General features: G+C 42.5%; 1 protein-coding gene across 2 annotated transcripts in view; it reads left to right on the forward strand.

The window, feature by feature from the left end:
* Positions 1-27395, forward strand: part of SYTL3 (synaptotagmin like 3) — a 255264-nt gene that overhangs the window by 194579 nt on the left and 33290 nt on the right. For both annotated transcript variants that reach the window (XM_030198421.1, XM_030198420.1), the window contains exon 12: positions 14942-15112. In XM_030198421.1, the coding sequence (XP_030054281.1) occupies positions 14942-15112 (171 nt within the window). The remainder of the gene's footprint in view (positions 1-14941; positions 15113-27395) is intronic.

A 27395-nucleotide genomic window follows, 5' to 3' on the forward strand; every position in this document is an offset into this window, starting at 1 on the left:
CCATAGATTTCCCTTTAAAGCGGGCAACTAAATCCTTTAAATATTTAGGCATTCTATTACCGGTAAATACAAGAGATCTGTATGATTTAAATGTAAGCAAACTCAAGGAGCAGACCATGCACCAGTTAAATTCTTGGCAGAACCTCACGATATCTTTGACAGGGAGGATATGTTTAACAAGGATGGTGATATTGCCAAGATGGCTGTATGTTTTACAAGTACTACCACTAAAACTCAAGCAGACTGACATAAAACACTTTTATAAAATTTTGAGAAAATTCTGTTGGGCTGGGAAAAGGGCCAAACTTCAATTGAAATTCCTGCTAGGAGGGTGGAGACAAGGGGGAATAGGGATTCCAAATATTAAATACTACAATATGGCTTGCTTGCTAAGACAGGTTAGAGATTGGTTAATGAATACATCAGATCATACACCACTTGAGTATGAGACGGTGTACTTCGCCCCATATAATTATTTAGCGTTATTACACACCCAGAATAAGATACTCCCCCAAAGATTTAAACATAGTGTCTTGCTCCAGCCTATCAGGGAAGCGTGGAGATATATAGGGAAACTCCTGGGGGGAGATCCCTTTAACACCGAGCTACTAACTATTAGGGGCAACCCGATGTTTGTACCTGGGATAGAGAATCAAACTTTTGTCACATGGGAAAGAAACTGCATAGCAACCATGCAGGATATATTGGGGGTTGATGGGCATATAAAAGCAGTAACACAAATGCAAACTAATGCACAATGGAGAGATCATTTTGCGCATAGCCAACTCACACACTATGTGCGTACATTAAACACAGATGAAATTAAGAAACAATTAGGTGAGAAAATTAGAAAATTCTTCGAAGAAATAGCTGAAGAGGTGCCGTCAATCTCCAGCATACATTTGAAATTGTGGGGATTGATGCCTGAGAGAGAGTTTAGTCAACTTCGTCAGAAATGGGAAGTAGATATAGGCAGAGCATTGACAGGTTGGAATATTATAAAACAAATACAGGATATACCCAGAATAGTAGGAGGGGCTAACCTTAGGGAATGTGCGTTTCGTATATTGCATAGGGCTTATTTTACCCAGACACAGTTATACAAATCAGGGGGCATCCATACCGCTACCTGCCTGAAATGTCAGAGAGCAGATAATACGCTATATCATGCGATATGGGCGTGCCCTGTAATAAAAAAAATACTGGAGATACATAGCTGTGTTTCTATCTACAATTATCAACTGTGATATAGCATTGAATCCTCTATGTCTAGTACTAGATAAACATGACACCTGTCCCAGGCTAAATAAAGATAAAATGGTGCAATGCCGCAAAACATGTCTCATTGCCAAAAAATGCATAATGCAGCACTGGACCTCTGCACACCCTCCGACCTTCTGGCACTGGCGGAACCAGGTACACCAATTGCTTACTTGGGAAGCGAGAGAGGCAAAAGAGACATACAAGCGTAAGGAGCGCTTTCTAAAAATCTGGGGGTGTTATCTGGATGGGATGACTCACAGAGGGAGAAGTCGAATTCTTAACACTCTGTAATTTTTTTTTTTTGGGTATCAATTGTGATAACAGAAGACTTATGTATAGGTTAATAGGGGGGGGGAGGGGGATCTTATGTTCAAGATGTGATATTGGCTATATTATATAATCGAAACTGAAGGATAACAAATGAAAACACATAAGACAATAGAGGTTGATACTATTATATTTTATTATGTAAATGATGTTATTCCTTTTCCTTTGTCAATAATATCACAATAATATATCAATTTGCTGGAGGGGAGGAAAGGGGAAGGGAGGGAGGGGAGGAAGGGGAACATGGGAGGGGGGGGAGGAAAACCATTACAAAAAAATATTGCTGATATATGTAGTTGACTGTGATGTACATATAATCATTTTGGAGTTGTATAATGGTCTGTTATTACGATAATACAATAAAAAAGTTGAAACATAAACAGTTATTTAAAAAAAAACAAAGAATTTAATGTGTCCAAAAGTACCCATTTCTGCAGCAGCGCTTCCAGCAATTAATCTGCAACTGAAGATGGCCAGTGTTTTGAAAACCTCTGTTGGGGATTAGCAGAACCTCTTCATCTGGAGCACCTTCAAAAGGAATCCTACTAATATAAGTACTTCAGTAGATATCTCCAGATACATTCATCGCTAGCTCGACATGCATTGCTGCTCTGCAAGGGCTGAGTTCTCAAAGATGGCGTCTCACGTTTTTAAAAAAACGTCAACTGAGAATCCACCAATCAGAAAAGGTGGCGGAATTTCAACTTAAATCACATCCAAATAGATCCAAGGTTACATTCAGACACATATTTATTTATTATTTTTTTATTTGTAGCATTTGTATCCCACATTTTCCCACCAATTTGCAGGCTCAATGTGGCTTATATTATGCCGTAATGGCGATCGTCATTTCCGGGTAGAGAATTACAAATGATATTACATTAAGGTGCATACATGGTAAAGTATAGTACAGTATGGTATTGCATAGAGGTTCCTGAGTGATAGAGTAAATCAATCACCTTACTTTCCAACTGTTCCTACTTCCTTGCCTATCTATATGTTACATCTTTGCTTTACCCTTCCCTATAAATTATAATGTTCTATTACGTATTGTGTTGGCATTATTAGTAGTATACCATGCCATACTTTGTATTGTTTTTTAATATTTTTACTGTTGTAATTGTCTATTGCTCATGTTTGATCTATTCCCCCCCCCCCCCCCCCCCCCCCCGCAATAATAAAAACATCTTTTTTGGCAGTGCTTCATTCAGCTGAGAGACCTGGAAGTCTCTGAGCCAATCACAGCGCGTTGTGATTTGGCTCAGGGACTTCCAGGTCTCAGCTGAGTGAAGCGCTGCCAAAAAAGACGTTTTTATTATTGCATGGGGGGAGGGGAATGACGGCCAAAACGGACGCCCATCCAAACAAAAATGTCCATTTTGGCTGTCATTCCCCCCTGAAATAATAAAAACGTCTTTTTTGGCAGTGCTTCACTCAGCTGAGACCTGGAAGTCCCTGAGCCAATCACAACGCGTTCAGTCGAGCTAAACGCACTGTGATTGGCTGAGATAGACCTGGAGGAGGGAGCTGTGCCTTGTTGTTGGATCCCGATCACTCACGGAGGGAGGGAGCCTGTGAAAGGGGAACTGCTGAGCCCTTTCGTCTTTTTTTTTTTTTTTTTAAAGTTTTGTTTTTTAAAGTGAAGAATGTCAGCAGTCGTTGTCTAGGGTTGGTCCCGGGGTCCAGTTCATAGAGGCAGTGGGTTCCCAAAGAATACGCAATCCACACGGGTTTGGATATATAAAGTATATTATATTTGCAGATATGTATAGGCTCATAGCACTTAGTACAGGTAAATGGTACAGGCTGTCTCTGGGTGTGTGTTTAGAGAAAGAGAAGGAACAGTTAAGCCAGCAAAGCCATGTGCAGAGAGAAGGAAAGAGAGAAAAACTGCCAGCCACCAGAGCCCTGTGTTCTGGTGGCTAAAGATGGAGGTGTGCAGAGAAAGAAAAAGAAGAAACAAAGGCCTGTGCTCTGCTGCCGAGAGACAGAGCAAGAAGTGCCCTGGACAGAGAGAGAGCCCTGAGCATGTGCTCTGCTTTTATACCTCAAGAACAGAAAAAGATCAAAACTTATCTTGCTTCCCAGCCCAACTTCTCTGAAGTCCGGAGAGGTGAGCAATTTCACAGGTTGTCCTTTTGAAGTTACTAGTCATGGAGCCTCTGTCTGGCCTCCTTTGTTCTCAAAGAGAGCTCTGCTCCCAGATGGAACAAAAAGGTATGTTAATCAGGAGTAATTAAACACAGGGCAGGCTTGCAGCTCAACACCATTTATTCCATTTTGCCATCCTCTGATTCCTGAAGGGGAAGGGGAAGTTCTCAGAGGTCAGAAGCTGGTTTAATATTATGTCAAGCCAGGGGCGTATCTGCGTGGGGCCTCAGGGGCCTGGGCCCCCGCAGATTTCGCCCTGGACCCCCCTACCGCTGCCAACCCTCCCCCTCCGTTGCTCGCCTACCTTCGCTGGCGGGGGACCCCAACCCCCGCCAGCCGAGGTCCGCGTCCTCCTGCCGCTGCCGGCTGCCTTTGGTCCTTTAATTCTTCCATTGAAGCTGGCGCCGACGAAAGTTTCTTTTGAGTCTGACGTCGCTGCACGTTGTACGTGCAGGACGTCAGACTCAGAAATTGTTTCTGAGTCTGACGTCCTGCACGTACAACGTGCAACGTGCAGCGACGTCAGATTCAAAAGAAACTTTTTCGTCGGCGCCAGCTTCAATGGAAGAATGAAAGGACCAAAGGCAGCCGGCAGCGGCAGGAGGACGCGGACCTCGGCTGGCGGGGGTTGGGGTCCCCCGCCAGCGAAGGTAGGCGAGCAACGGAGGGGGAGGGTTAGCAATGGCAGCGGCTGGGGGGAGGGGGATCGGCAATGGCGGCGGCGGCGGCGGCGGGGGGGGGGGGGCTATAATGTGCCCCCCCTCTCTGGCCCTGGCCCCCCCTACCGCCGCAGTTCAGATACGCCCCTGTGTCAAGCTGGTTTCATATTAATATAAGTATGTCCAGCAATAATTTTGACTTCCAGCAATCCTGACAAAGCACATCCATAAAGGACGTTCTTGGCATGCGCAGAGCAGCCAGCATAACGCTTGGCTGCTCTGCGCATGCTCCACCGGCCGACTGTTTACCGATGGAATAGAGAATGCAAGTGAGCTACAACGAGCAGCTCATTTGCATTCCTAAATGGACGTTTTTTTTAAAAAGCGGAGCACTATATATATTTTTTTGTTACTTTTGTTGCAGTTTTTCAATCCTGCGCAGCCCCAATGAGAGGTACAGACCTCTCGTTAGATTTTCCAGCATTAAGGCAATCGGGAAAAAGTTAGTGCATCTCATTACAATAGGGTTTCTACACAATTTGCTCATCTGCATTCCGTTTTCTTTAGCTGCTACAGTCGTCGGAAAAAAGTCTTTAGTGCATGCCAGGGTTTACTACTTGCTCGTTAATGGCTCGTTAATTTTAGTGCATCTGGCCCTAAGTGTCCTTGCCACATACACCTCTGCTCAGTAACAAACAGTTGGGATGTCATGACAATGGGGGGTCTGGTCAGTTTGTTTGCAACAAGACAATTGGTTGGGATGTCATGGCAATGGTCTTGTCAGTTTGTGATCAGCCAGAAATTCCTGTCTTGTCACTATCAGTGGAAACTCACAGAAATAAGCAGACCCAAAAGAAAAGGCCAGAAAATTCCAGAACATCACCTAGCTGGATACCCTCTGTAATGCACTATGAGAGCTCGTATTAGCTGATATTAATGAGAAATTACAAACACTTCAGTGGGAACACTTTGAAACTGGAAACAGAGCAGGCAGATTATTAGCATACAAATTAAAACAGAATAGGCTTTAGTGCATGGAAAGGATAGGAAATTCTTCCTTGAGGGCTCATTTAACGATGAAAAACGTTTAGTGCATCTGGGCCCTAGAGAAGTGGGAGAATTTACATATCGCCTGGTTAGGTAGAGTTCAAGTGCTAAAAATGATAGTCCTGCCTAAACTATTGTATTTATTTGCAGCGCTCCCGATACCCTTACTGGAGAGATTTTTTTCTATCATTGCACCGAAAAGTTTTCCAATATATTTGTAAGTGCAAACCACCTAGAGTGAGGAGGTCAATGATGTTTTAGTTGAAAGGGAAGGGAGAGTTTGCGGTTCTCAACTTTAAACTTGGTCACCACAACCAACACAGATATCCCATCTGCAGACAAACTTGCCAAATATTTCAATGAAAAAATTATAAAACTATGCAACACGTTACCTCAGAACACCACCGACATCAAAAACTTCATCGAATGTATGGACCCAATCCTCGGTGAATACCCAGCGGACAGACTCTGGACAAGCTTTGCTCCCCTCACCGCCGAAACAGTAAACCAAGCGATTAAGAGGTTCTCGAAGACTCACTGTAAATTGGATACCTGCCCCAGTTACCTATGAAAATCTGCTCCCCACTGCTTCATAGAAGACCTCACATCCCACTTAAACTACATGCTTCAACACGGTCTCTTCCCTAAGGAAAACGGCAACATCCTACTCACCCCAATTCCAAAAGTTACCAAGAAAAAAAACAGATGATATCGCCAAGTACCGCCCAGTTGCATCTATCCCACTGGTAGTTAAACTGATGGAAAGCATGGTAACCAAACAACTTACTGACTACATAAACAAATTCACAATACTACACGAATCACAATCAGGATTTCGCTGCATCCACTGCACCGAAACAGTACTAATCACTCTTAGCCAAATTTAAACAAGAAATTGCAATAGGCAAAAGCATATTTCTACAATTCGACATGTCTAGTGCGTTCGACATGGTAAACCATAATATACTACTAAACATCCCAGAATACTTCGGGGTTGGTGGAAATGTACTTAGCTGGATCAAGGGCTTCCTAACTACTAGAACATATCAAGTGAAATCAAATTCGAATATATCATTACCATGGAAAGCAGACTGTGGAGTACCACTATCACCGCTCCTTTTCAACCTAATGATGACCCCACTAGCCAAGTCCTTATCCAATCAAGGCCTTTACCCTTTCATATATGCAGATGATGTCACAATATACATCCCTTACAAACATGATCTAACAGAAATCACCAAAGAAATCAAACTCAGCTTGAACATCATGAACTCATGGGCGAATGCATTTCAACTAAAACTTAACACAGTAAAAACACACTGTCTCATCCTCTCATCCCAATATAACACAAGCAAACCCACCGACATAACCACCCCAGATTACACCCTCCCTATCTCAGACAGCCTGAAAATTTTCAGAGTTACAGTCGACCCGAAATATCACACTAGAGAGCCAAGTGAAAGCTAAAGAAAACGTTCTACGCAATGTGGAAGCTCAAACGAGTGAAATCTTTTTTCCCGAGGGAAATATTTTGCAACTTGGTACAATCCATGGTACTAAGCCATCTAGACTACTGCAATGGAATCTGTGGGATGCAAAGAACAAATCATAAAAAAACTCCACAAACTGCTCAAAACACAGCAGCCAGGCTTGTATTTGGAAAAAACGAGATTCGAAAGTGCCAGACCCTAATGAGAAAAACTGCAATGGCTCCCAATTAACGTATTGAGTTCAAAATCTGCACCCTGGTTCACAAAATCATCTACGGCAATGCCCCAGGATACATGACAGACCTCATAGACCTTCCAACTAGAAACACAACAAGATCAACACGAACATACCTAAATCTTCACCACCCAAGCTGCAAAGGACTCAAATATAAATCAGCCTATGCATCCAGCTTCTCCTATATAAGCACACAAATATGGAACGCACTACCAAGCGCCGTGAAAACAACATATGACCACCTAACCTTCTGGAACCTCCTAAAAACTAACCTGTTCAAAAAGGCATACCCCAACGATCCAACTTAAATGTCTTAACCCTGCAACACAAAAAAACAAAGCTCGTACTGGACATAACTCTTCCTCCTTATGATTCCCAATGTGTCTGTCTTTAGTGCATGCCAGGGTTTACTACTTGCTCGTTAATGGCTCGTTAATTTTAGTGCATCTGGCCCTAAGTGTCCTTGCCACATACACCTCTGCTCAAGTACGCTAGCGTTTAACTATAGAAAAGGTGATTACGACAAAATGAGAAAAATGGTGAAAAAAAGACTGAAAGGAGCAGCTCGCAGAGTAAAAAACTTGCATCAGGCGTGGATGCTGTTTAAAAACACCATCCTGGAGGTTCAGGACAAATATATTCCACGTATTAGAAAAAAGGGAAAAAAGACTAAACGTCAGCCGGCGTGGCTAAACAGTAAGATAAAGGAAATCATTAGAGCCAAAAAACAATCCTTCAGAAAGTGGAGAAGAGAACCAACTGAAAGTAACAGGATAGATCATAAGGAATGCCAAGCCAAATGCAAAGCGGAGATAAGGAGGGCAAAAAAGGACTTTGAGAAGAAATTAGCGTTGGAAGCAAAAATACATAGTAAAAACTTTTTTAGATACATTAAAAGCAGGAAACCGGCCAAAGAGTCGGTTGGGCCGCTGGACGAAAATGGTGTTAAAGGGGCGATCAAGGAGGACAAAGCCGTAGCGGAGAAATTAAATGAATTCTTTGCTTCGGTCTTCACCGAGGAGGATTTGGGGGGGACACCGGTGCCGGAAAGAATATTTGAAGCGGGGGAGTCGGAGAAACTAAACAAATTCTCTGTAACCTTGGAGGATGTAATGGGTCAGTTCAGCAAGCTGAAGAGTAGTAAATCACCGGGACCTGATGGTATTCATCCCAGAGTATTAATAGAACTAAAAAATGAACTTGCGGAGCTACTGTTAGAAATATGCAATCTGTCCCTAAAATCGAGTGTAGTACCGGAAGACTGGAGGGTAGCCAATGTTACTCCGATTTTTAAGAAAGGTTCCAGAGGAGATCCGGGAAATTATAGACCGGTGAGTCTGACGTCGGTGCCGGGCAAGATGGTGGAGGCTATTATTAAGAATAAAATTGCAGAGCATATACAAAAACATGGACTGATGAGACAAAGTCAGCACGGATTTAGTGAAGGGAAGTCTTGCCTCACCAATCTAATGCATTTTTTTGAGGGGGTAAGCAAACATGTGGACAATGGGGAGCCGGTTGATATTGTATATCTGGATTTTCAGAAGGCGTTTGACAAAGTGCCGCACGAAAGACTCCTGAAGAAATTGCAGAGTCATGGAATCGGAGGTAGGGTATTATTATGGATTAAGAACTGGTTGAAAGATAGGAAGCAGAGAGTAGGATTGCGTGGCCAGTATTCTCAGTGGAGGAGGGTAGTTAGTGGGGTCCCGCAGGGGTCTGTGCTGGGTCCGTTGCTTTTTAATGTATTTATAAATGACCTAGAGATGGGAATAACTAGTGAGGTAATTAAATTCGCCGATGACACAAAATTATTCAGGGTCGTCAAGTCGCAGGAGGAATGTGAACGATTACAGGAGGACCTTGCGAGACTGGGAGAATGGGCGTGCAAGTGGCAGATGAAGTTCAATGTTGACAAGTGCAAAGTGATGCATGTGGGTAAGAGGAACCCGAATTATAGCTACGTCTTGCAAGGTTCCGCGTTAGGAGTTACGGATCAAGAAAGGGATCTGGGTGTCGTCGTCGTCGATGATACGCTGAAACCTTCTGCTCAGTGTGCTGCTGCGGCTAGGAAAGCGAATAGAATGTTGGGTGTTATTAAGAAGGGTATGGAGTCCAGGTGTGCGGATGTTATAATGCCGTTGTATCGCTCCATGGTGCGACCGCACCTGGAGTATTGTGTTCAGTACTGGTCTCCGTATCTCAAAAAAGATATAGTAGAATTGGAAAAGGTACAGCGAAGGGCGACGAAAATGATAGTGGGGATGGGACGACTTTCCTATGAAGAGAGGCTGAGAAGGCTAGGGCTTTTCAGCTTGGAGAAGAGACGGCTGAGGGGAGATATGATAGAAGTGTATAAAATAATGAGTGGAATGGATCGGGTGGATGTGAAGCGACTGTTCACGCTATCCAAAAATACTAGGACTAGAGGGCATGAGTTGAAGCTACAGTGTGGTAAATTTAAAACGAATCGGAGAAAATTTTTCTTCACCCAACGTGTAATTAGACTCTGGAATTCATTGCCGGAGAACGTGGTACGGGCGGTTAGCTTGACGGAGTTTAAAAAGGGGTTAGATAGATTCCTAAAGGACAAGTCCATAGACCGCTATTAAATGGACTGGAAAAATTCCTCATTTTTAGGTATAACTTGTCTGGAATGTTTTTACGTTTGAGGAGCGTGCCAGGTGCCCTTGACCTGGATTGGCCACTGTCGGTGACAGGATGCTGGGCTAGATGGACCTTTGGTCTTTCCCAGTATGGCACTACTTATGTACTTATGTACTTATGTACTCACTCTGTATTTGTTCATACCGGTACTGGTGATCGCCTCTACGGTACTATGTAAGCCATATTGAGCCTGCAAATAGGTGGGAAAATGTGGGATACAAATGTAACAAATAAAATAAAATATTATTGCACAGTGGCTCAATTGAAATGTTTATTAGCTTGGCAGAGGGATGTACAGAAAAACTGGGTCCAGATGGAGGAATGTCACATGGGAGAAATACCACTATGAACTGAAGACATTGATTGTCTAAATTGGGGACACTTAATTATAGGAGGGAATTTCAACCTCACTTTTGACCCTTTATTGGATAACTCAGCGACTGGGCTAAACTATGGGCAGGCAGATAGAAAACAATTGAAGGCCCTTTTTTCAATTTCGGGCCTGGTGGACACTTGGTGACATCTTCACCTGAGAGACAGAGATTATACATGCTACTCGGGGGTGCATGACACTCACTCTAGAATAGATATTTGGGGGGTGGATAGGGTATCACAGATTCTGCATCTCCTTCCTGAAGCTGTTCTTGATGAGCCAATCATCCACATAGGGAGACATGTCAACCACCAGTTTATGTAGATTTCCACTATTACTACTACTGACATTTTTGGGATAATTCTATAAAGAATTATGCAGCAGTTACACATGAAGACAGTGGTGCTGAGTGTTTTGTTGCCAGCATTAAAATTCAATGCCGGGTTATATCCAGGGTCTGGCACTGAATTCTAGGTATATGCAGGCAGTGAAAACATAGCCAGTTAAGCCTGTGTATGTGGTTATCCTATCCGTTTAAGTTCTGAATATTGGCACTTCACCGACTAAGTGCTGACTCCACCCCAGGAATGACCACAAAATAGCTGGTTCCAGCTTAGGCGCTAACTAGGCATTTTCAGCAGCACTGTCCAGTTAAGTGAGCTGAATATGTCTGGCTAGCAATGGGCAAATGATTTAAATGTCCAGAAGCCGTTTCCTGACATTTAAGTTGCTTTGAATATCTACCCCATAAATGTTTAGAATACTAACATATGCATGTATGTGCACACATATTTCTGTGCATGGCAAAATTGAACCTATGTGCTATTCTGTAACTACATGCATAATCTTTGATAGCGCATGGTTTGCAGATGGGAAGAGTTTGGGTGGGGTGCACACTTACATGCCATAAGTGATTCACATATCTCCGGTACATAGGTGCACACGTTTATACCAGCTCTTTCGCTGTTGAAAGTGTATGCATCTAAGCACTAGGATTTACCTAGTTACAGTAGTATTTCATAAAGGAAAAGCAGTCGCCTACTTTTCTTTGTACAGTATGCACAAATCAGGTACCCTCTAGGCACCTCGATATAAGCGCATTGTTATAGGATTAGCCTCTTTGTGAATTAATTTGGTGCTGATAGTAGGCCAAAAGGTAGTTTGCAGTACTGGAGGTGTTATTTCTATATTACAAATTTAAGGTACTTCCTGTGATTTGGATGTATCTCTATGTGAATGGAAGCTTTTTCAGATCCAGGGACTATAGCCAGTCTTCTTAATGGAGAAAAGGGATTAAAGTGCCCCATGAAATCATCTTGGATTTTCCTCTTGCTACAAAGTACTATAAGATAGAGTAAAATATGGTTTAACTACATTAACAATTCCCTGTATTTAAAATAACTCCAACCTACTATAGTTATCCAACCTACCGTAATTATCAAATGGTTGGTTGGTAAAAACTCTGATTGATGCTGCATAATGCATTGATGCCCTTTCAAATTATGGTTGTACTACAAATTAAAGAAACTTCAAAATGACCATATAATCTAAGGGATGTTTATGGAAGTGCAAATCTGCAATGACCTAACTTGAAAGATAGCCTTGAAAATATTCATGACCGTGTGAAAAAGCCACAGAGAGAAATGCACATATGGTAAGCGCCAGGGTAACCTGGAAATGAGGTAGCTTTGTGCAATAATGGAGACATGGAAAGCCCTATATAAACATGGTACACCAATCTAGAAAGCTCTAAGTGCTTTAAAAGCTGTTTTTGCATTTTCTCCTGGGGTCCATTGGATGATGTCATTGTTTGACTGAATATCCTGCTTGTCCTTGGAAAACCAAAGATATGATGAAACCTGCTATAATATAGAGAGAAAAGTGAGTGCGCTCTCTACCAGTTCTACAAATGTACTCCTATGCTCCATTCCCAGGCTCACACCCTGCTATCCCTGCCAACTGCCTTCATGTTATGCAAAACAGGCTAATCCAGTCTTTGTTTTAACCTGTTGTATGCATCGACTTGCAACTTTGCTTTTCTTCCCATTGTGCATGACAGCCTCTGAAAACAGCATTATTTTGTGCTGTCAGCTGGTTTGTGGAAGGTAGTGTACAATGTGCCCTGCTCTGACTTCTTCCTCCCTACCCACATACAAAAATAATTGTGTCATTTTGTTAGTCTCCAAACCAATAATCCATATCTCTCTTAAGAGAAACTTCAGCATTGTAGAACTTTCTGGCATTGCCTTTGGCCCATGCAATTCCCCAGGCAAAACAAGCACAGTAGGAAGTGAAAGAACCATCACAGGAGAAGGGAAAGGCATAGGTATTGGTGATGCAACAGAAATAGAAGAGCTGGAATTCTGAATCCAACCCCACAGCTCCACCCTTCATCGCAGAAGAAGGCAATGGAAGAGGCCCCTGAGAAAGAGATGATTCATTCTTATGAATTGAGCTAGAGACCACCACTGGCACAAATAGTAACATAAAGTCCTTACTTGCAGAACTACAGCCCAGCCAGAAGTCCTGGGCATGATCTTCCTTTACCCATACTGGATGCTTCAGATGGTTCCTCAGTGGCACCAAAGGGGCATTCCCGTTTAGTCATGCCTGTTCGGTCATGTGCCCATGGCCACACTGCAGGGACAGTAGTTCTTTTATGCAGAATGCTTGCACCTGATGTCAAGAGGGGCTGAAGCAAACCCCATGCAGGCCTGGTCCCAATCTCTTCCCATTCCATATCTCTTCTGTAGACCTCTGGGGTTCCTCATATGGCTCCCCATTTGCAGCACTTGTGTCAAGCTTAAATTCTAAGCCAGTACACTTATTTCATTTTTTTTGCTTTTATGGGGGTGGCCCATGGTATGGAGAGGTTGATGAGCCTCTTTTGTGCTCTGTGGTTGCCATAAGATGGAACGGTGGGGTCATACTTTTGTAGGGGTGTAATGTGATATGGATGTGTCGCAGAGCACCTTTTGCAGGGGGAGAGGGAATACTATAGAGTGGTTGTCTCTAGAAGTGCCATTTTTAGTCTGGTTTTCTATTTTAGTTTCAGAAATGGAAAATAGCCAAGTTTAGTCCATATTCTCCAGACCATCATACTTTATACAATTGGCTGTAAGTATGTAAGATGGAAGGAAACATCTATCTGAAGCAAAACATGGAAAAAGGAGGGAAGCGACAATCTGCTCTGCAAATCAAAAATAGAGTCATGCTGAAGCTACTCACTTTTGTTGTGAAGAATCTTCTGGGATGAGGATACACATAGAGCTCCTCTTGCAGATATATACTAGATGTTTCATTAGTGCTGCCTGCCAGTATATCCATATTAATGTCTTGGATGAAGAGGTGAATGTGTCTGATGAAGAAACTGCAGTATGTGTGATTGTGGTAGAACCAGATGTTACAGTTGTCTCAGAATTTAATCCAGTCATTGTAGAAGATCCAGCTGCAGCCAGATGTAAGCCCTAAGTAGAATGAAAATTGAATAGTCTAAAGCAAGCATATGTAATGAAATTTCCAAAAGATCTATACACAGAAAAAGCTTTCACTGTATTTATTATTGGCGTACAAAAGCCAATGGTGAGGAAATAGAGAGATAATGTTTCATGTCAGAGAGCCAGGATGTTGCATACTGCTTTTGCTGCAAACTGTTCCAAACTGACACCACCACATCTGCATTAAGTTCAACTGGGAAAAAAGACTGGAAAATCTGGCAAATTAAAATATGGCATCACAGCATTAGAGAGCATTCTGGAGCTGAATAGAGCTTGAGATATGACTGAGGCAACCATAGATGAAAGCAATCAAAAGAAGATTGACTCATACTTACCACTGGGGAAATGTTCCAAAAAGACCAGGGATTTTTTTGAGGGGGTACTTGGAGGTACTGAGTACCGGCACCTTTTCCATTGTCTGCTAAAATTGACCCATGGAACACAAGTTTTAATGAAAGCGCTCAGGCTCTACACACCAATTCTGTCTTGTCATAGATTCTATGACTGGTTGCAGGTGGCCTGACTATTATGGGGTGGGTCCCTTAGTGATTACCCCACTCTTGAAGGGTGGCCTAGCATTTGAGTACCAGCACCTTTTTTGCTAGAAAAACATCACTGAAAAAGACTAACTGCAATTGCTCACTCTGCATGATAAATCAGTTGTTTCATGAGAGATAGACAATAAATAAAATAAATTAGAAAGCAATGAGTGCAAATGCTCACAGTTTAAGCAACAAAGAAATTGAAATTCAGTGTGATTTAAGTAGTCAGGAGAGGCTTCTGCCCTCTTAAACTATGCTGAGCTGGCTGGCTGCCAATATTTAGTGGCACTTAACTGGGCAGTAGAACAAAAGAAGCTCTACAAATCCGCAGTCGCGCAGTTCCGGCAGGAGTACTTGGAACCTGTCCCTAGAATTACCCCCCCCCCCCCTTGATATCCAATATGCTACCTCTCTTTCTCGATTAAAGACTTGCCTCTTTTTCCTCACCTATCCTGTCTCTCAGTAGATCTTATTCTGGATCACTATTTCATATCCATTGTACTGCCATTTGTATGCCATATTATTCATCATTTACTATAGGTGCCTGGCTTAAAAAAAATGGAACCACGTGTATGTATATTCATAGTTTTCCATTTCCAGGATGTTCTTACACTTTAAAATATTTGTATACTCTTATCTGATTCCCCTGCCTTTTCTACTAATACTGTGGTTATTTTCTTGTTATTTTAGTACAAGATTCATTGCTCCCAGCTAGAGACACGAATTCTCCAGATATCTGTGTGGCACTTGGGGACTTTAAAGCGCAAAACTTTTCTTGGAGAGGTGCTTATTCCATTTGAGTCTTGGGACTTTGAAGACATCTCTTTGCAGTCATTCAGCTGGTACCAACTGAAAATCAAGGTGATTGTTGTCTCCAGAAACAGTCTGCATTGTTTTGAATGTTCATCAAAATTAATCAGGAGAAACCTATTTTTAATTAGCACTAAAAAGGTGTATGCAAATCAGGGATACTAAAACCATGTGAACTTGTTAATTAATTATTGTTCGATTTAATGTTAACTATTTTGCCTGATCCCTAGTATCCATTGAAGGAACCTTGTTAGCAGGAGACAAAATTACTATCATACACTCTAACCAATTTGTCTGTAGTCTGAATTTTAGATTTAATTGTTAATCTATCCAGATATGAGGTCATTTCAAGCTGTAATTCAGATGCTGCAGTTATTGCCGTGCGTTTTGCCTGAGACAGTGAAGGCTGAAATGACTTGCCAGAGTTACAAGGGGCATCAGAGGGAGAGTGGAATTGAAACCCTGACTTCTCTGGTTCTTAGTCTGCTGTGGACGGTAATTTTATGAAGGGTTTCCCACATGTAAACCTGTTTTACATGCAGAAAAGGACTTCTATAAAATTGCCCAGGGATATATACACATGTAACACCCCTGACCCGGGCACTCCTGGATTTGGGGACTGACCCGGTTGGAGCCTCCCAAGGGCAGTCTCTGCTGGTCCCTTAGCACTCGGTGCCTCCAATTGGGGAAAGAAGCGTTAGTGGGTGGGGTTACCCTCTTCTCCAGGAACCCACAAACAAGTCCAAGCGCAAACTGTGGTAAACAGGGTTGGCTGTTACGTTAGGCAGGCTTGGGAGACTTTTTGTATATTCTGTCAAGTCCAAAGAACACTCTGGAGTCAGTAGTTTATGCAAACTCAAACTGTTTATTCTTCAACTCTGAGAAATCAGGAACATGAACTGATATCAACTCTCCAACGTTTAAGGCAATTTTTTTTTAAACCATACTCCTCCTGGTTTTTCCCAGTGGAACTCCTATATTCTCCTTCCATGTATCTATGTACAGAGGTTTTTCAGCAGGACTGTTTACACTTTTCACAGACTCCTGTCCATGCCTATCCCAGAGAACAGTGTCCCGAAGGCTGTACTCCTCACTTATTCTCAGGTCCAGACCCCCTATGTTCTTACCTGCCTCAAAGGTGACCTTTGCATTGGCTCACCCTTTCCTTGGAATGGACACTCCCTGGCTCTGATCCCACGCTCCTAGGCTGGGTCTCTCCTCTGCCCACCTGTAGCTCTCCTCTTTCACAGTTGTTGCTTTGCTGAGCCCTCCTCTTCATCCAATGGTTTTATTTCTCTTAAATGGGATTCCCCTTACTCTTACAGGTCAGTGGCAGGGGACCATCAGGGAACTAAGGACCCTTCCCTAAAGGGCAAACACTCCTTTTTATTGCCTTCTAATCTCCTCTTCCCCCTCCCCCTCCCTGTCACTCTTCAGTCTCAGTGCACTAATTCTCTGTATTTTATTTCAAAGTCCCATTGGGCTGGGCATCCTCCCGCCCAGGACCATATACCAATGGGGTTTCCTTATTGTGTTTCTGTTAGGGAATGCTTAGTAGATTTGGCCCATGATGTGTGAACCAATCCATTTACCCATTGCATATATGTGTGTTGGTAACATTTGTCCATCTCTTACAGATATGACTGTCCCCAAGGATACATGTTAACTTCAGGAGAACAGTTTCAAGAAATGTAAAAATAATCATTGGTAAAATCAAATTGCTGTGAATACTTTTGTATAGCATGAGAGGTAATGGTGTCAGGTCTGCTGGGAAAGAGTGATATTAACGTGATCAAGTTTGAGCTAATGTCTGGGGTGACATCATAAAGAAAATCTACTGTAGCAGCTTTTAATTTTTGAAAGAGCAACTGTGCTAAAATGAGGAAAATGGTTAAAAAGGGGCTAAAAGAACATGCTGCAAAGATTAGAACTTTAAATCAGGCATGGACGTTGTTTAAAAATACCATCTTGGAAGCCCAGACTAGATGCAGTCCACGTATTTAAAAAGGTGGAAACAAGAGCAAACGGCAGCCAGCATGGTTAAAAGGTGACGTGAAACAGGCTATTCGAGTCAAAAGAACATCCTTCAAAGAATGGAAAAAGGACCCGAATGAAGAAAATAAGAAGCAACATAAGCATTGGCGAGTTACATGCACAGCATTGATAAAGAAGGCTAAAAGAGAATATGAACAGAAACTTGCTGCAGAGGCAAAAACTCACAGTAATAATATTTTCAGGTATATCAGAAGCAGAAAGCCTGCAAGGGAATCTGTGGGACAGTTAGATAATGAAGGAGCAAAAGGGGCTGGCTTTTAGAACGGGCTTAGGGGGATGCAGACTGACTAGGACCACCAGATGAAGCTTAGAATCCTTCCCTACACATTTTATTTCTTTCTTTCATGTCCTTCTCCCTCTTTCCCCCTCACCTTTCCCTAAATGCATAGCTTACTGTTCTTTAATTTATAGATCCTTTCCTTTTTCTTCTCCTCCTAAATTTGTTTAGTCTATACACCGCTCTAATCTGTTTAACAGCAAGTACCAATAAACTGTAAACTCAGGGAGGACAAGGCCATAACGGAAAGACTGAATGAATTCTATTGTGCAGTCTTTATGAAAAAAGATGTGAGAGATCTATCTGTACCAGAAATGGTTTTCAAGGGTGATGATGCGGAGGAACTGAAAGAAATCTTGGTGAACCTGGAAGACATATTGAACCAAATCAACAAATTAAAGAGTAGTAAATCACCTGGACTGGATGTCGTTCACCCTAGGGTACTGAAAGAACTCAAACATGAAATTGCTGATCTGCTGTTAGTGATGTGTAACCTGTCATTAAAATCGTCCATAATACTGGAAAATTGGAGAATGGCCAATATAGCACCAATTTTTAAAAAGGGTTTCAGAGGTGATCCGTGAAATTACAGACCGGTAAGCCTGACATCAGTATGGAGCAAAATAGTGGAAACTATTTTAAAGAATAAAACTACAGAACATGTAGATAAACATGGTTTAATGGGACAGTCAGCATGGATTCAGCTAAAGGAACTCTTCCCTCACCAATTTGCTGCATTTCTTTGAAGGCATGAACAAACATGTCGATAAAGGTGAGCCAATTGATCTAATGTATCTAAATTTTCGGAAAGCTTTTGACAATGTCCCTCATGAGAGACTCCTGAGAAAATTAAAAAGTCAGGGGATAGGAGGCAATGTTCTGTAGTGGATTAGGAATTGGTTATTGGACAGAAAACAGAGGGTAGTTTTAAATGGCTATTTTTCTCATTGGAGGAGGGTGAATAGTAGAATGCCACAGGGATCTGTACTGGAACCAGTGCTATTTAACATATTTATAAATGATCTAGAAATCGGAACGACAAGTACGGTGATTAAATTTGCAGATTACACAGAACTATTCAAAGTTGTTAAAACACATGCAGACTGTGAAAAATTGCAGGGGGACCTTAAGAAACTGGAAGACTGGGCTTGCAAATGGCAAATTACCTCTCTACCCTCCTCTCCCCATATGTTCCCGCCCGTAACTTCCGCTCTCAGGACAAATCACTCCTATCTGTACCCTTCTCCAACACCGCTAACTCCAGACTCCGCCCCTTCTGCCTCGCATCACCTTATGCCTGGAACAGACTTCCCGAGCCCATACGCCAAGCGCCCTCCCTGCCCATCTTCAAGTCCTTACTTAAGGCCCATCTCTTCTCCCTTGCTTTTGGCGCCTAACCACCTTCCCCATTCATGCTACCTACACTGACTACATAGTTTGTAACCTTTAGATTGTAAGCTCTCTTGAGCAGGGACTGTCCTTCCCCATGTTAAACTTGTACAGCGCTGCGTAACCCTGGCAGCGCTATAGAAATGCTAAGTAGTAGTAGTAGTAGCAGGTGAAATTTAATGTGGACAAATGCAAAGTGATGCACTTTGGGAAGAATAAGCGGTGGTATAGTTACCTGATGCTAGGGTCCACCTTGGGAGTCAGCACCCAAGAAAAAGTTCTAGGTGTCATTGTAGGCGATACACTGAAATATTCTGCCCAGTGTGCGGCAGCGGCCAAAAAAGCAAACAGGATGCTAGGAATTATTAGGATAGGGATTTTAAATAAGACCAAGGATACTATAATGTCTCCATATCACTCCATGGTGCAACCTCACCTTGAGTATTGCGTTCAATTCTGGTCGCCGTATCTCAAAAAAAGATATATCAGACTATAATGATAAAGGGGATGGAACTCCTCTCATATGAGGAAAGGCTAAAGAGGTTAGGGCTCTTCAACTTGGAAAAGAGATGGATGAGGGGAGGAGATATGACTGAGGTGTGCAAAATCCTGAGTGGTGTACACCAAGTACAACTGAATCGATTTTTTACTGTTTCAAAAAGTACAAAGACCAGGGGACACTCATTGAAGGTACATGGAAATACTTTTAAAACAAATAGGAGGAAATATTTTTTCACTCAATGAATGGTTAAGCTCTGGAACTCGTTGCTGGAGGATGTGGTATCAGCAGTTAACATATCTAGGTTTTAAAAAAGTTTGGAGAATTTCCTGGAGGAAAAATCCATAGTCTGCTATTGAAATAGATATGGGGAAGCCTCTGCTTGCTCTGGAATTGGTAGCACGGAATGTTGCTACTATTTGGGTTTCTGCTAGGTACTTGTGACCTGAATTGGCCACTGTTGGAAACAGGCTACTTGTCTGAACTGGTATGGCTATATTCTTAAGTTCTTGTACAGTACTTACAGGGTGTGCCACTTGTGTCTGTTGCTTGAGTTAGGGAACTCCCTCACTTTTTGTACTGGCATGAATCATTTATCTTGTCTCTCTGTTGACTTATTGGAAGATATTTGCATACAGTCACAATGCTTACATAATCAAAAGAGCAACGTTGGAAGAATGGAAGAAAATTGTAGAAAAAGGGCATACTGTGAAGTTCACCAATAGCTTACTGAAAATATTCAGTAACTATGTTGCCATGTTTTGTTACAGACAGGTGTTTCTCTGAACAGGGTATGGATAATGGCTGCACAAAATAATGAGAAATAAGGCCTGTGTTCTACAAAAATCCAGAGAATATATGCGGGTGTTTAGACTGCCAAAATGTATCTCATTCTGTAAAAAAGATATTTGGGCTGGTTTGGGAGATGCTTATCTTTCCCCCTTAAACATTTTGTTAATGCATGATAGTTGGCACAATGGAGAGTCCTTAGTGGGGTTAGCTTATGTTACAAGTACAATCTTTTTATACCTCTGTATTGCTCCTTGGTGCGACCACACTTTTTGAGAATTGTGTGCAGTTTTGGTCATTGCACATTGAGTAATGGGTGCAGTTTTGGTCACTGCATTTCAAAAATATGATGGAATTAGAAAATGGTATAGAGAAGGGCAACTGTAATATCAGAAAAGAGTAGAGAATTGTTCATCTTGTAGAAGAGATAGCTGAGGGAAGATATGATAATGCTCTATAAAATCCTGAGTGGAGCAGAACGCGTAAATGTGAAATGTTTATTCTTTCAAAAAATACTGTGACCAGAGGACACACCATGAAATTACTAAGTAGTACATTTAAACTAAATTGGAGCAAATATGTTTTTTACTCCACACATAGGCTCTGCTTCTCTGAGGAGAAGCAGGACTATAAAATCTTCATATATGGGTGACATCACTGAAGGAGCCTGGCATGGGAAACAGTAGCCCAACAACATTTCCTAGAAATCTTTGGGTAGGCTTACCTTCCGTGCCTGTTCCCACCTGTTGCTGTCATGTGGGACCTCTTCAGTCTAAACTTTTCTGTGGAGCTGATTGGATCCGTTTTCTCTCATGGGTTACCTCACAACCTAATTTTTCATATTTTTTGATTTTTCAGCTCATAAATTCTGTTGCTGTCACGTGGTTCACTGTCACTGTTTCCCAGGTTGTTCCTTAGTCAGGTTTTCTTTCAGTGTTCGTTTTATTTCGTTTTCTGTGTGATCTCGTTGTGGGCCACCTTTACGTCTTGAGCTCCTGACAAGGGAATTTTTGTCCCCATCGAGTTTTGATTTTGTTACAGCTATTTTTCTGGATGAGATGTCTCAAAAGAAGACCCTCAGTGGCTTCCAAATGTGTTTCTGGTGCAACAGGACCATATTATTGCGGATACCCATTCATGATTCCTGCAATGCCTGAGACCCAAACGTGATCCCTTTCATTGTATTCTCTGTTCACAAATGACAAAGAGAGGAATTTTTGGCTTAGGAAAATCTTTTTGGTGATGAGACTGGTCCATCAATTTTGGCATCAGACACATTGTCCTCTATAGGTCCAGGATCTGCACTGGATGCTGAGGATGCATTGACATTGAGAGTTCCTTGATTTCCTTCAATGTTGAGCATCACCAGGAATGCTCATTTGATTTTTGTCTGAAGAAGTGGAAGGATTAGATCTCATATGATATCTCATCTGTGATGAGTCTACATGGATCCCCATCAAAGTGTAGCACTGAGGTCACTGGTGTCCTTGAAGTGTCCTCAACTTGAAGACCACCCATCCTCTCTGCTATTGGAGAGGGTGCGATAGCCTTCATGGACCCGAGACCCAAGCTCCAATACATCCCAAGTGACTCAGAAGGACATGGCCACTCAAGACGCAGATGGCATGCTTCTTCACTTGGTGGGATACTGCAGCTTTGACATAATTGGTTTCAGGAGCAATTGTTGTCCAGCCAATTCTTGAGACCCTGCTAGCCCTGAAAGAGATGCCCTGACACCGAGGTCCAGAGGCAGCAGTTCTTTATGTTGTTGGGAGCTCTATATTCAAGAGTTATCTCCAAGGGCTTGGAGTGCTGCAGATAACTTTCCATAGGGTAGGAGGGAGTGGGGTTAGGGAGGGTGGTTTGGGTTATAGGGGTTTCAGGAAAGTGAATGGGAATGGAGAGGGAGTGCACAAAGGATCACTTTGTACCTTGGATTTGAGCTTGGGGTGACTTTATAAAACTATACCCTTAATAATGTAAATTAACAGCAATGCTAAGACATGTTAACTAATTTGTGTTAACCTTAATGCAAGATCTATTACGTGACGCTTAGAACAGGAGTGGAGGCTGCCTGCTCAGCTCCACTGTCTTCCCACTGATAAAAGCCAGTTTTGACCTCTATCTTTGCCAGAAGTGGGTGATTTCTGCATCCTGCTTTTGTTCTTCCTGTTGGATTGACGGGAGGTGGATTTGAAAGCCTTAGTCGTTGGGATGCCTCGCAAGAGTAAAATCATGCAGAAAGGGAGCATCAGCTAAGATGGTGGTTATATCACTTCCACTGAGTCCTTCAGTAAGCACCATGTGGACTTCAGAAATTGTATCAGAGATGCAGGCTGTGGTGGAGGCAGCGTTGGATGCTAATTTACAACAGGTTATGAATTGCAAAAGTATGATATTAGCACAGCTTCATGATAGAACGGAGGCTGCACACAAGTATTTGGATAATATTGATTTGGAATTGGATTCACAGCAGCATTGGGTTGGCGTAATGGAATCCCAGGCCCAAAGTTCTTCTTGAAAAGTGGAGCAATTGCATTGTATGGTATCGTCAATGGAACATAAACTTGATGATTTTGAAGGACGAGCAAGACACAATAATTTATGTCTCGTGGGCCTAGTTGAAAGTGAGTGATATGGAACTTATTGTGTATATTAGAGAGCTGGACTCCACAACCTTTACGCTTGGGCACTTTGGAGGTAACTTTTAAGATTGAGTGGGCTTGTCTTGTGGGTTCAGGGGTTCAAAGGATATTGCTACTACTCGTCCTACTCGTCCTCATGTTGTGGTTCTCTGCGTTTGTCATTATGATCATAAGCGTGCCATACCTCAGGCATTACACCATGGGAATCCTCTGGAATATGATGATCATAAAGTTCTCCGTTTCCAAGACTATACCGCTACAGTGCATGCTCAGTGTAAAGGTTTTGCTCTTCCTTGCACTCAGTGCACTGGAAATCTTCCACTCGTACAATTATTTTAACCTGCATGACTTTGGAGTGCTTATGGGAGTCAAACTCATCTTTTTTTTATTGGTGGAGGCAGCTCAATCTTTTTTTCACACTATCCCAGCCACTGTTGGCTCTTAGCTGCTTCCCTTAATTGGGGGCATACTGTTAATTGTGTTGCTTAGTTTGGGTTTGATCCTTGGACCTTCATCTTTGGGACCTTGTTTTATATTTTATTTACTTATTTATGTTTTCTTTGTGTAGATTGAAGGATGGACTGATGGTTTTATTTTATTTTGTTTCCTCTCACGTCTGGCTTATTCCTGTATGTTGTTTATTGAATATATCGCTGCAGTTCTGTGGCTTTTCTATTTCATTATATTTAGTAGTGTGGAGTTTTTGTGGGGGTGGTTTGGACAGGGGAAGTGCAAGTGATAGTTCCCATGTAGTATGGGACGTTAGGTAGGATTGGGGGTTGGGGTTTTGTTGAGGGGTGAGGAGGGGGAGCAAATGTAAAACATTTTGGCGGTTTCTGGATTGCTTGCTTTTTTTTTTTTTTTTGCTTTTGTACTTATTGAGAACAATATTGACTTTTGTATTTTTGTGTTGATATGATCGTCAGTATACAGATTTAAACATAACCTTAGTGCAAGATTTATGTTTATGAGGTTAGGAAATGCAAAAGTATGATATTAGCACAGTGAAAACTAACACGTGGTAAAGCTCTCAAAATGTGGCAGTACTATTAACCCAAATAGCTTAACTAAACTTTATAAAGATGTAGTTTTCTTTAGGGCTGTAATGAATATTTGTGTTTGATTCAATTTGGCCATGAATAGTACCCAAAATACATTATTCATATTTGACCAAATCATGATTTTTATTTATTTTTTTAGTTTAAGTTTTAGAAACAAAAACCCGCAATACAATAGCATAAGTACATAAGTAATGCCACACTGGGAAAAGACCAAGGGTCCATCGAGCCCAGCATCCCGTCCACGACAGCGGCCAATCCAGGCCAAGGGCACCTGGCAAGCTTCCCAAACGTACAAACATTCTATACATGTTATTCCTGGAATTGTGGATTTTTCCCAAGTCCATTTAGTAGTGGACTTGCCTTTATGGACTTGCCTTTAGGAAACTGTCTAACCCCTTTTTAAACTCTGCCAAGCTAACCACCTTCACCACGTTCTCCGGCAACAAATTCCAGAGTTTAATTATGCGTTGGGTGAAGAAACATTTTCTCCGATTTGTTTTAAATTTACTACACTGTAGTTTCATCGCATGCCCCCTTGTCCTAGTATGTTTGGAAAGCGTGAACAGACGCTTCACATCCACCTGTTCCACTCCACTCGTTATTTTATATGCCTCTATCATGTCTCCCCTCAGCCGTCTCTTCTCCAGACTGAAAAGCTCTAGCCTCCTTAGTCTTTCTTCATAGGGAAGTCGTCCCATCCCCGCTATCATTTTAGTTGCCTTTCGCTGCACCTTTTCCAATTCTACTATATCTTTCTTGAGATGCGGCGACCAGAATTGAACACAATACTCAAGGTGTGGTCACACCATGGAGCGATACAACGGCATTATAACATCCTCAAACCTGTTTTGCATACTTTTCCTAATAATAACCAACATTCTATTAGCTTTCCTAGCCGCAGCAGCACACTGAGCAGAAGGTTTCAGTGTATTATCGACGACGACACCCAGATCCCTTTCTTGGTCCTTAACTCCTAACGTGGAACCTTGCATGACATAGCTATAATTTGGGTTCTTTTTTCCCCACATGCATAACCTTGCACTTGCTCACATTAAACATCATCTGCCATTTAGCCGCCCAGTCTCCCAGTCCCGTAAGTTCCTTCTGTAATTTTTCACAATCCTGTCGCGAGTTAACGACTTTGAATAACTTTGTGTCATCAGCAAATTTAATTACCTCGCTAGTTACTCCCATCTCTAAATCATTTATAAATATATTAAAAAGCAGCGGTCCTAGCACAGACCCCTGAGGAACCCCACTAGCTACCCTTCTTCTTTGTGAATACTGCCCATTTAATCCCACTCTCTGTTTCCTATCCTTCAGCCAGTTTTTAATCCACAATAGGACATTTCCTCCTATCCCACGACCCTCCAATTTCTTCTGTAGCCTTTCATGAGGTACCTTGTCAAACGCTTTTTGAAAATCCAGATACACAATATCAACCGGCTCCCCTTTGTCCACATGTTTGTTTACTCCTTCAAAGAATTGAAGTAAATTGGTCAGGCAAGATTTTCCCACACAAAAGCCGTGCTGACTTGGTCTCAGTAATCCCTGTCCTTGGATGTGCTCTGTAATTTTGTTTTTAATAATAGCCTCTACCATTTTCCCCGGCACCGACGTCAGACTCACCGGTCTATAGTTTCCTGGATCTCCCCTGGAACCTTTTTTGAAAATTGGCGTTACATTGGCCACCCTCCAATCTTTCGGTACCATGCTCAATTTTAAGGATAAATTGCATATCACTAACAGTAGATCCACAAGCTCATTTTTCAGTTCTATCAGTATTCTAGGATGAATACCATCCGGTCCAGGAGATTTTCTACTCTTCAGTTTACTGAACTGCTCCATTACGTCTTCCAGGTTTACCGTGAAGTCAGTAAGTTTCTCCGACTTGTCCGCTTGAAATACCATTTCTGACACCGGTATCCCACCCAAATCTTCCTCGGTGAAGGCTGAAGCAAAGAATTCATTCAATCTCTTCGCTATGTCTTTGTCTTCCTTGATTGCCCCTTTTACCAACTCGGTCATCCAGCAGCCCGACCGATTCTTTTGCCGGCTTCCTGCTTTTAATATACCGCAAAACATTTTTACTATGTTTTTTGCCTCTAATGCTATCTTTTTTTCGTAATCCCTCTTGGCCTTCTTTATCTGTGCCTTGCATTTGCTTTGACACTCCTTATGCTGCTTCTTGTTGTTTTTAGACGGTTCCTTCTTCCATTTTCTGAAGGCGTTTCTTTTAGCCCTAATAGCTTCCTTCACCTCACTTTTCAGTTGGCTGTTCTTTTGTTCTCTCTGTGGATTAACTTGCACACATAAAGGAATTATTCAAGCCTATCAGCTTCTTCTCAGAGAAAGTTGACTGTGACCCCTGAGACAGGTGCTTTGGTGCCGAAACAAGGACTGTGTCGGGTCCTTGATATGAATATTCAGAATAAACTGGTTTTCGATGATATCTCCCTATTGGTTTGCGCATTTGTCAGCCTCTACTTTTGCTGTTTTGCTTTGGAATGCCTCTGAAGCCAGCTTGTGCAGGAGGGAGGTGGGGTATGCTTGAGGTTTGGGTGATAAGCCACCTGGCCAGTGGTTTGTTTACCTGAACTGAGAGCATATGACTGAAATCTCATGTACATTCCTGGATAAGTAGCTTAATAAAAAGGGGGCTTTTTGCAGCAGAGCTTTGGGGCTCATTCTGTGGATGGAAGCATCGTGCAGAAAAGACTTGTTCCTGGTCATATGGAGACTTTAGGCTTTTGCTGCAACGGGCCCCCCAGCTGATGAGATAAGGGCATGAAATTCCTGACCAGTGATGTTGTGTATGTATGTGTGTATATATATATATATAATATCCTTATTTTACTTTTCTATAGCCTTCCTTCAGTAATGTACTCGATCAGTGTGTTTATTTCTTAATCATTGAGATGCAGTAACAATAATGATCTATACACTCTCCATTTAAAGTACTAATAAAGAGTTTCATTTACCCAATACGAATCCAAAAGAATCTGTAGTATTTTATTCTGTGAGCAGTCTGTGTTGTGATCAAGTGAGCAGGCTGCAATACCAAAGCAATACAGTGGTCTAGCAGCCTTTCCCTACCCCTCTACCTTAAGTTGGAGGAGGGAGGTGGCCTCCCTCCTCTTCCATCGGTGCCGCATGCAAAATGGTAGTACCCAGCCCTGCCCAGTGCATCTTGGGATGTGCTGGTCGGGGCTTCACACCTCCTTTATATGGTGTGAAGCCCCACCCAGCGCAACCCAGGAAGCATTGGGCAAGGCTGGACGCCGCTATTTTGCAGGCGGTGCCAATGGAAGAGGAAGGAGGCCACCTCCCTCCTCCAACTTAAAGTATGGGGGTGGGGAAGGGCCACTAGGTGAGAGGGATTCACCCGCGGCCCACTGGGCCACCAGGGACATCCGAGGGATGTTGAGGGGGGGCTGGAGACCCACTGGATTTCCAGCCCCCCAAACCTGTGTCAGGGCTGGGGGGAGGGTCGGTTGGTTGAGTCAGGTCGGGGTTCCTGCTGGGGCTGCTGCATTGGGGGAATGGGGACCTGCTAGCATGCAAATGCATGCTAGACAGGCTCCACCATTCCTCCCCAATGGTCTGCAAACCCTAACGC

This window comes from Microcaecilia unicolor, chromosome 3, assembly GCF_901765095.1.
Source record: "Microcaecilia unicolor chromosome 3, aMicUni1.1, whole genome shotgun sequence".
Taxonomy (NCBI): Eukaryota; Metazoa; Chordata; class Amphibia; order Gymnophiona; family Siphonopidae; genus Microcaecilia; species Microcaecilia unicolor.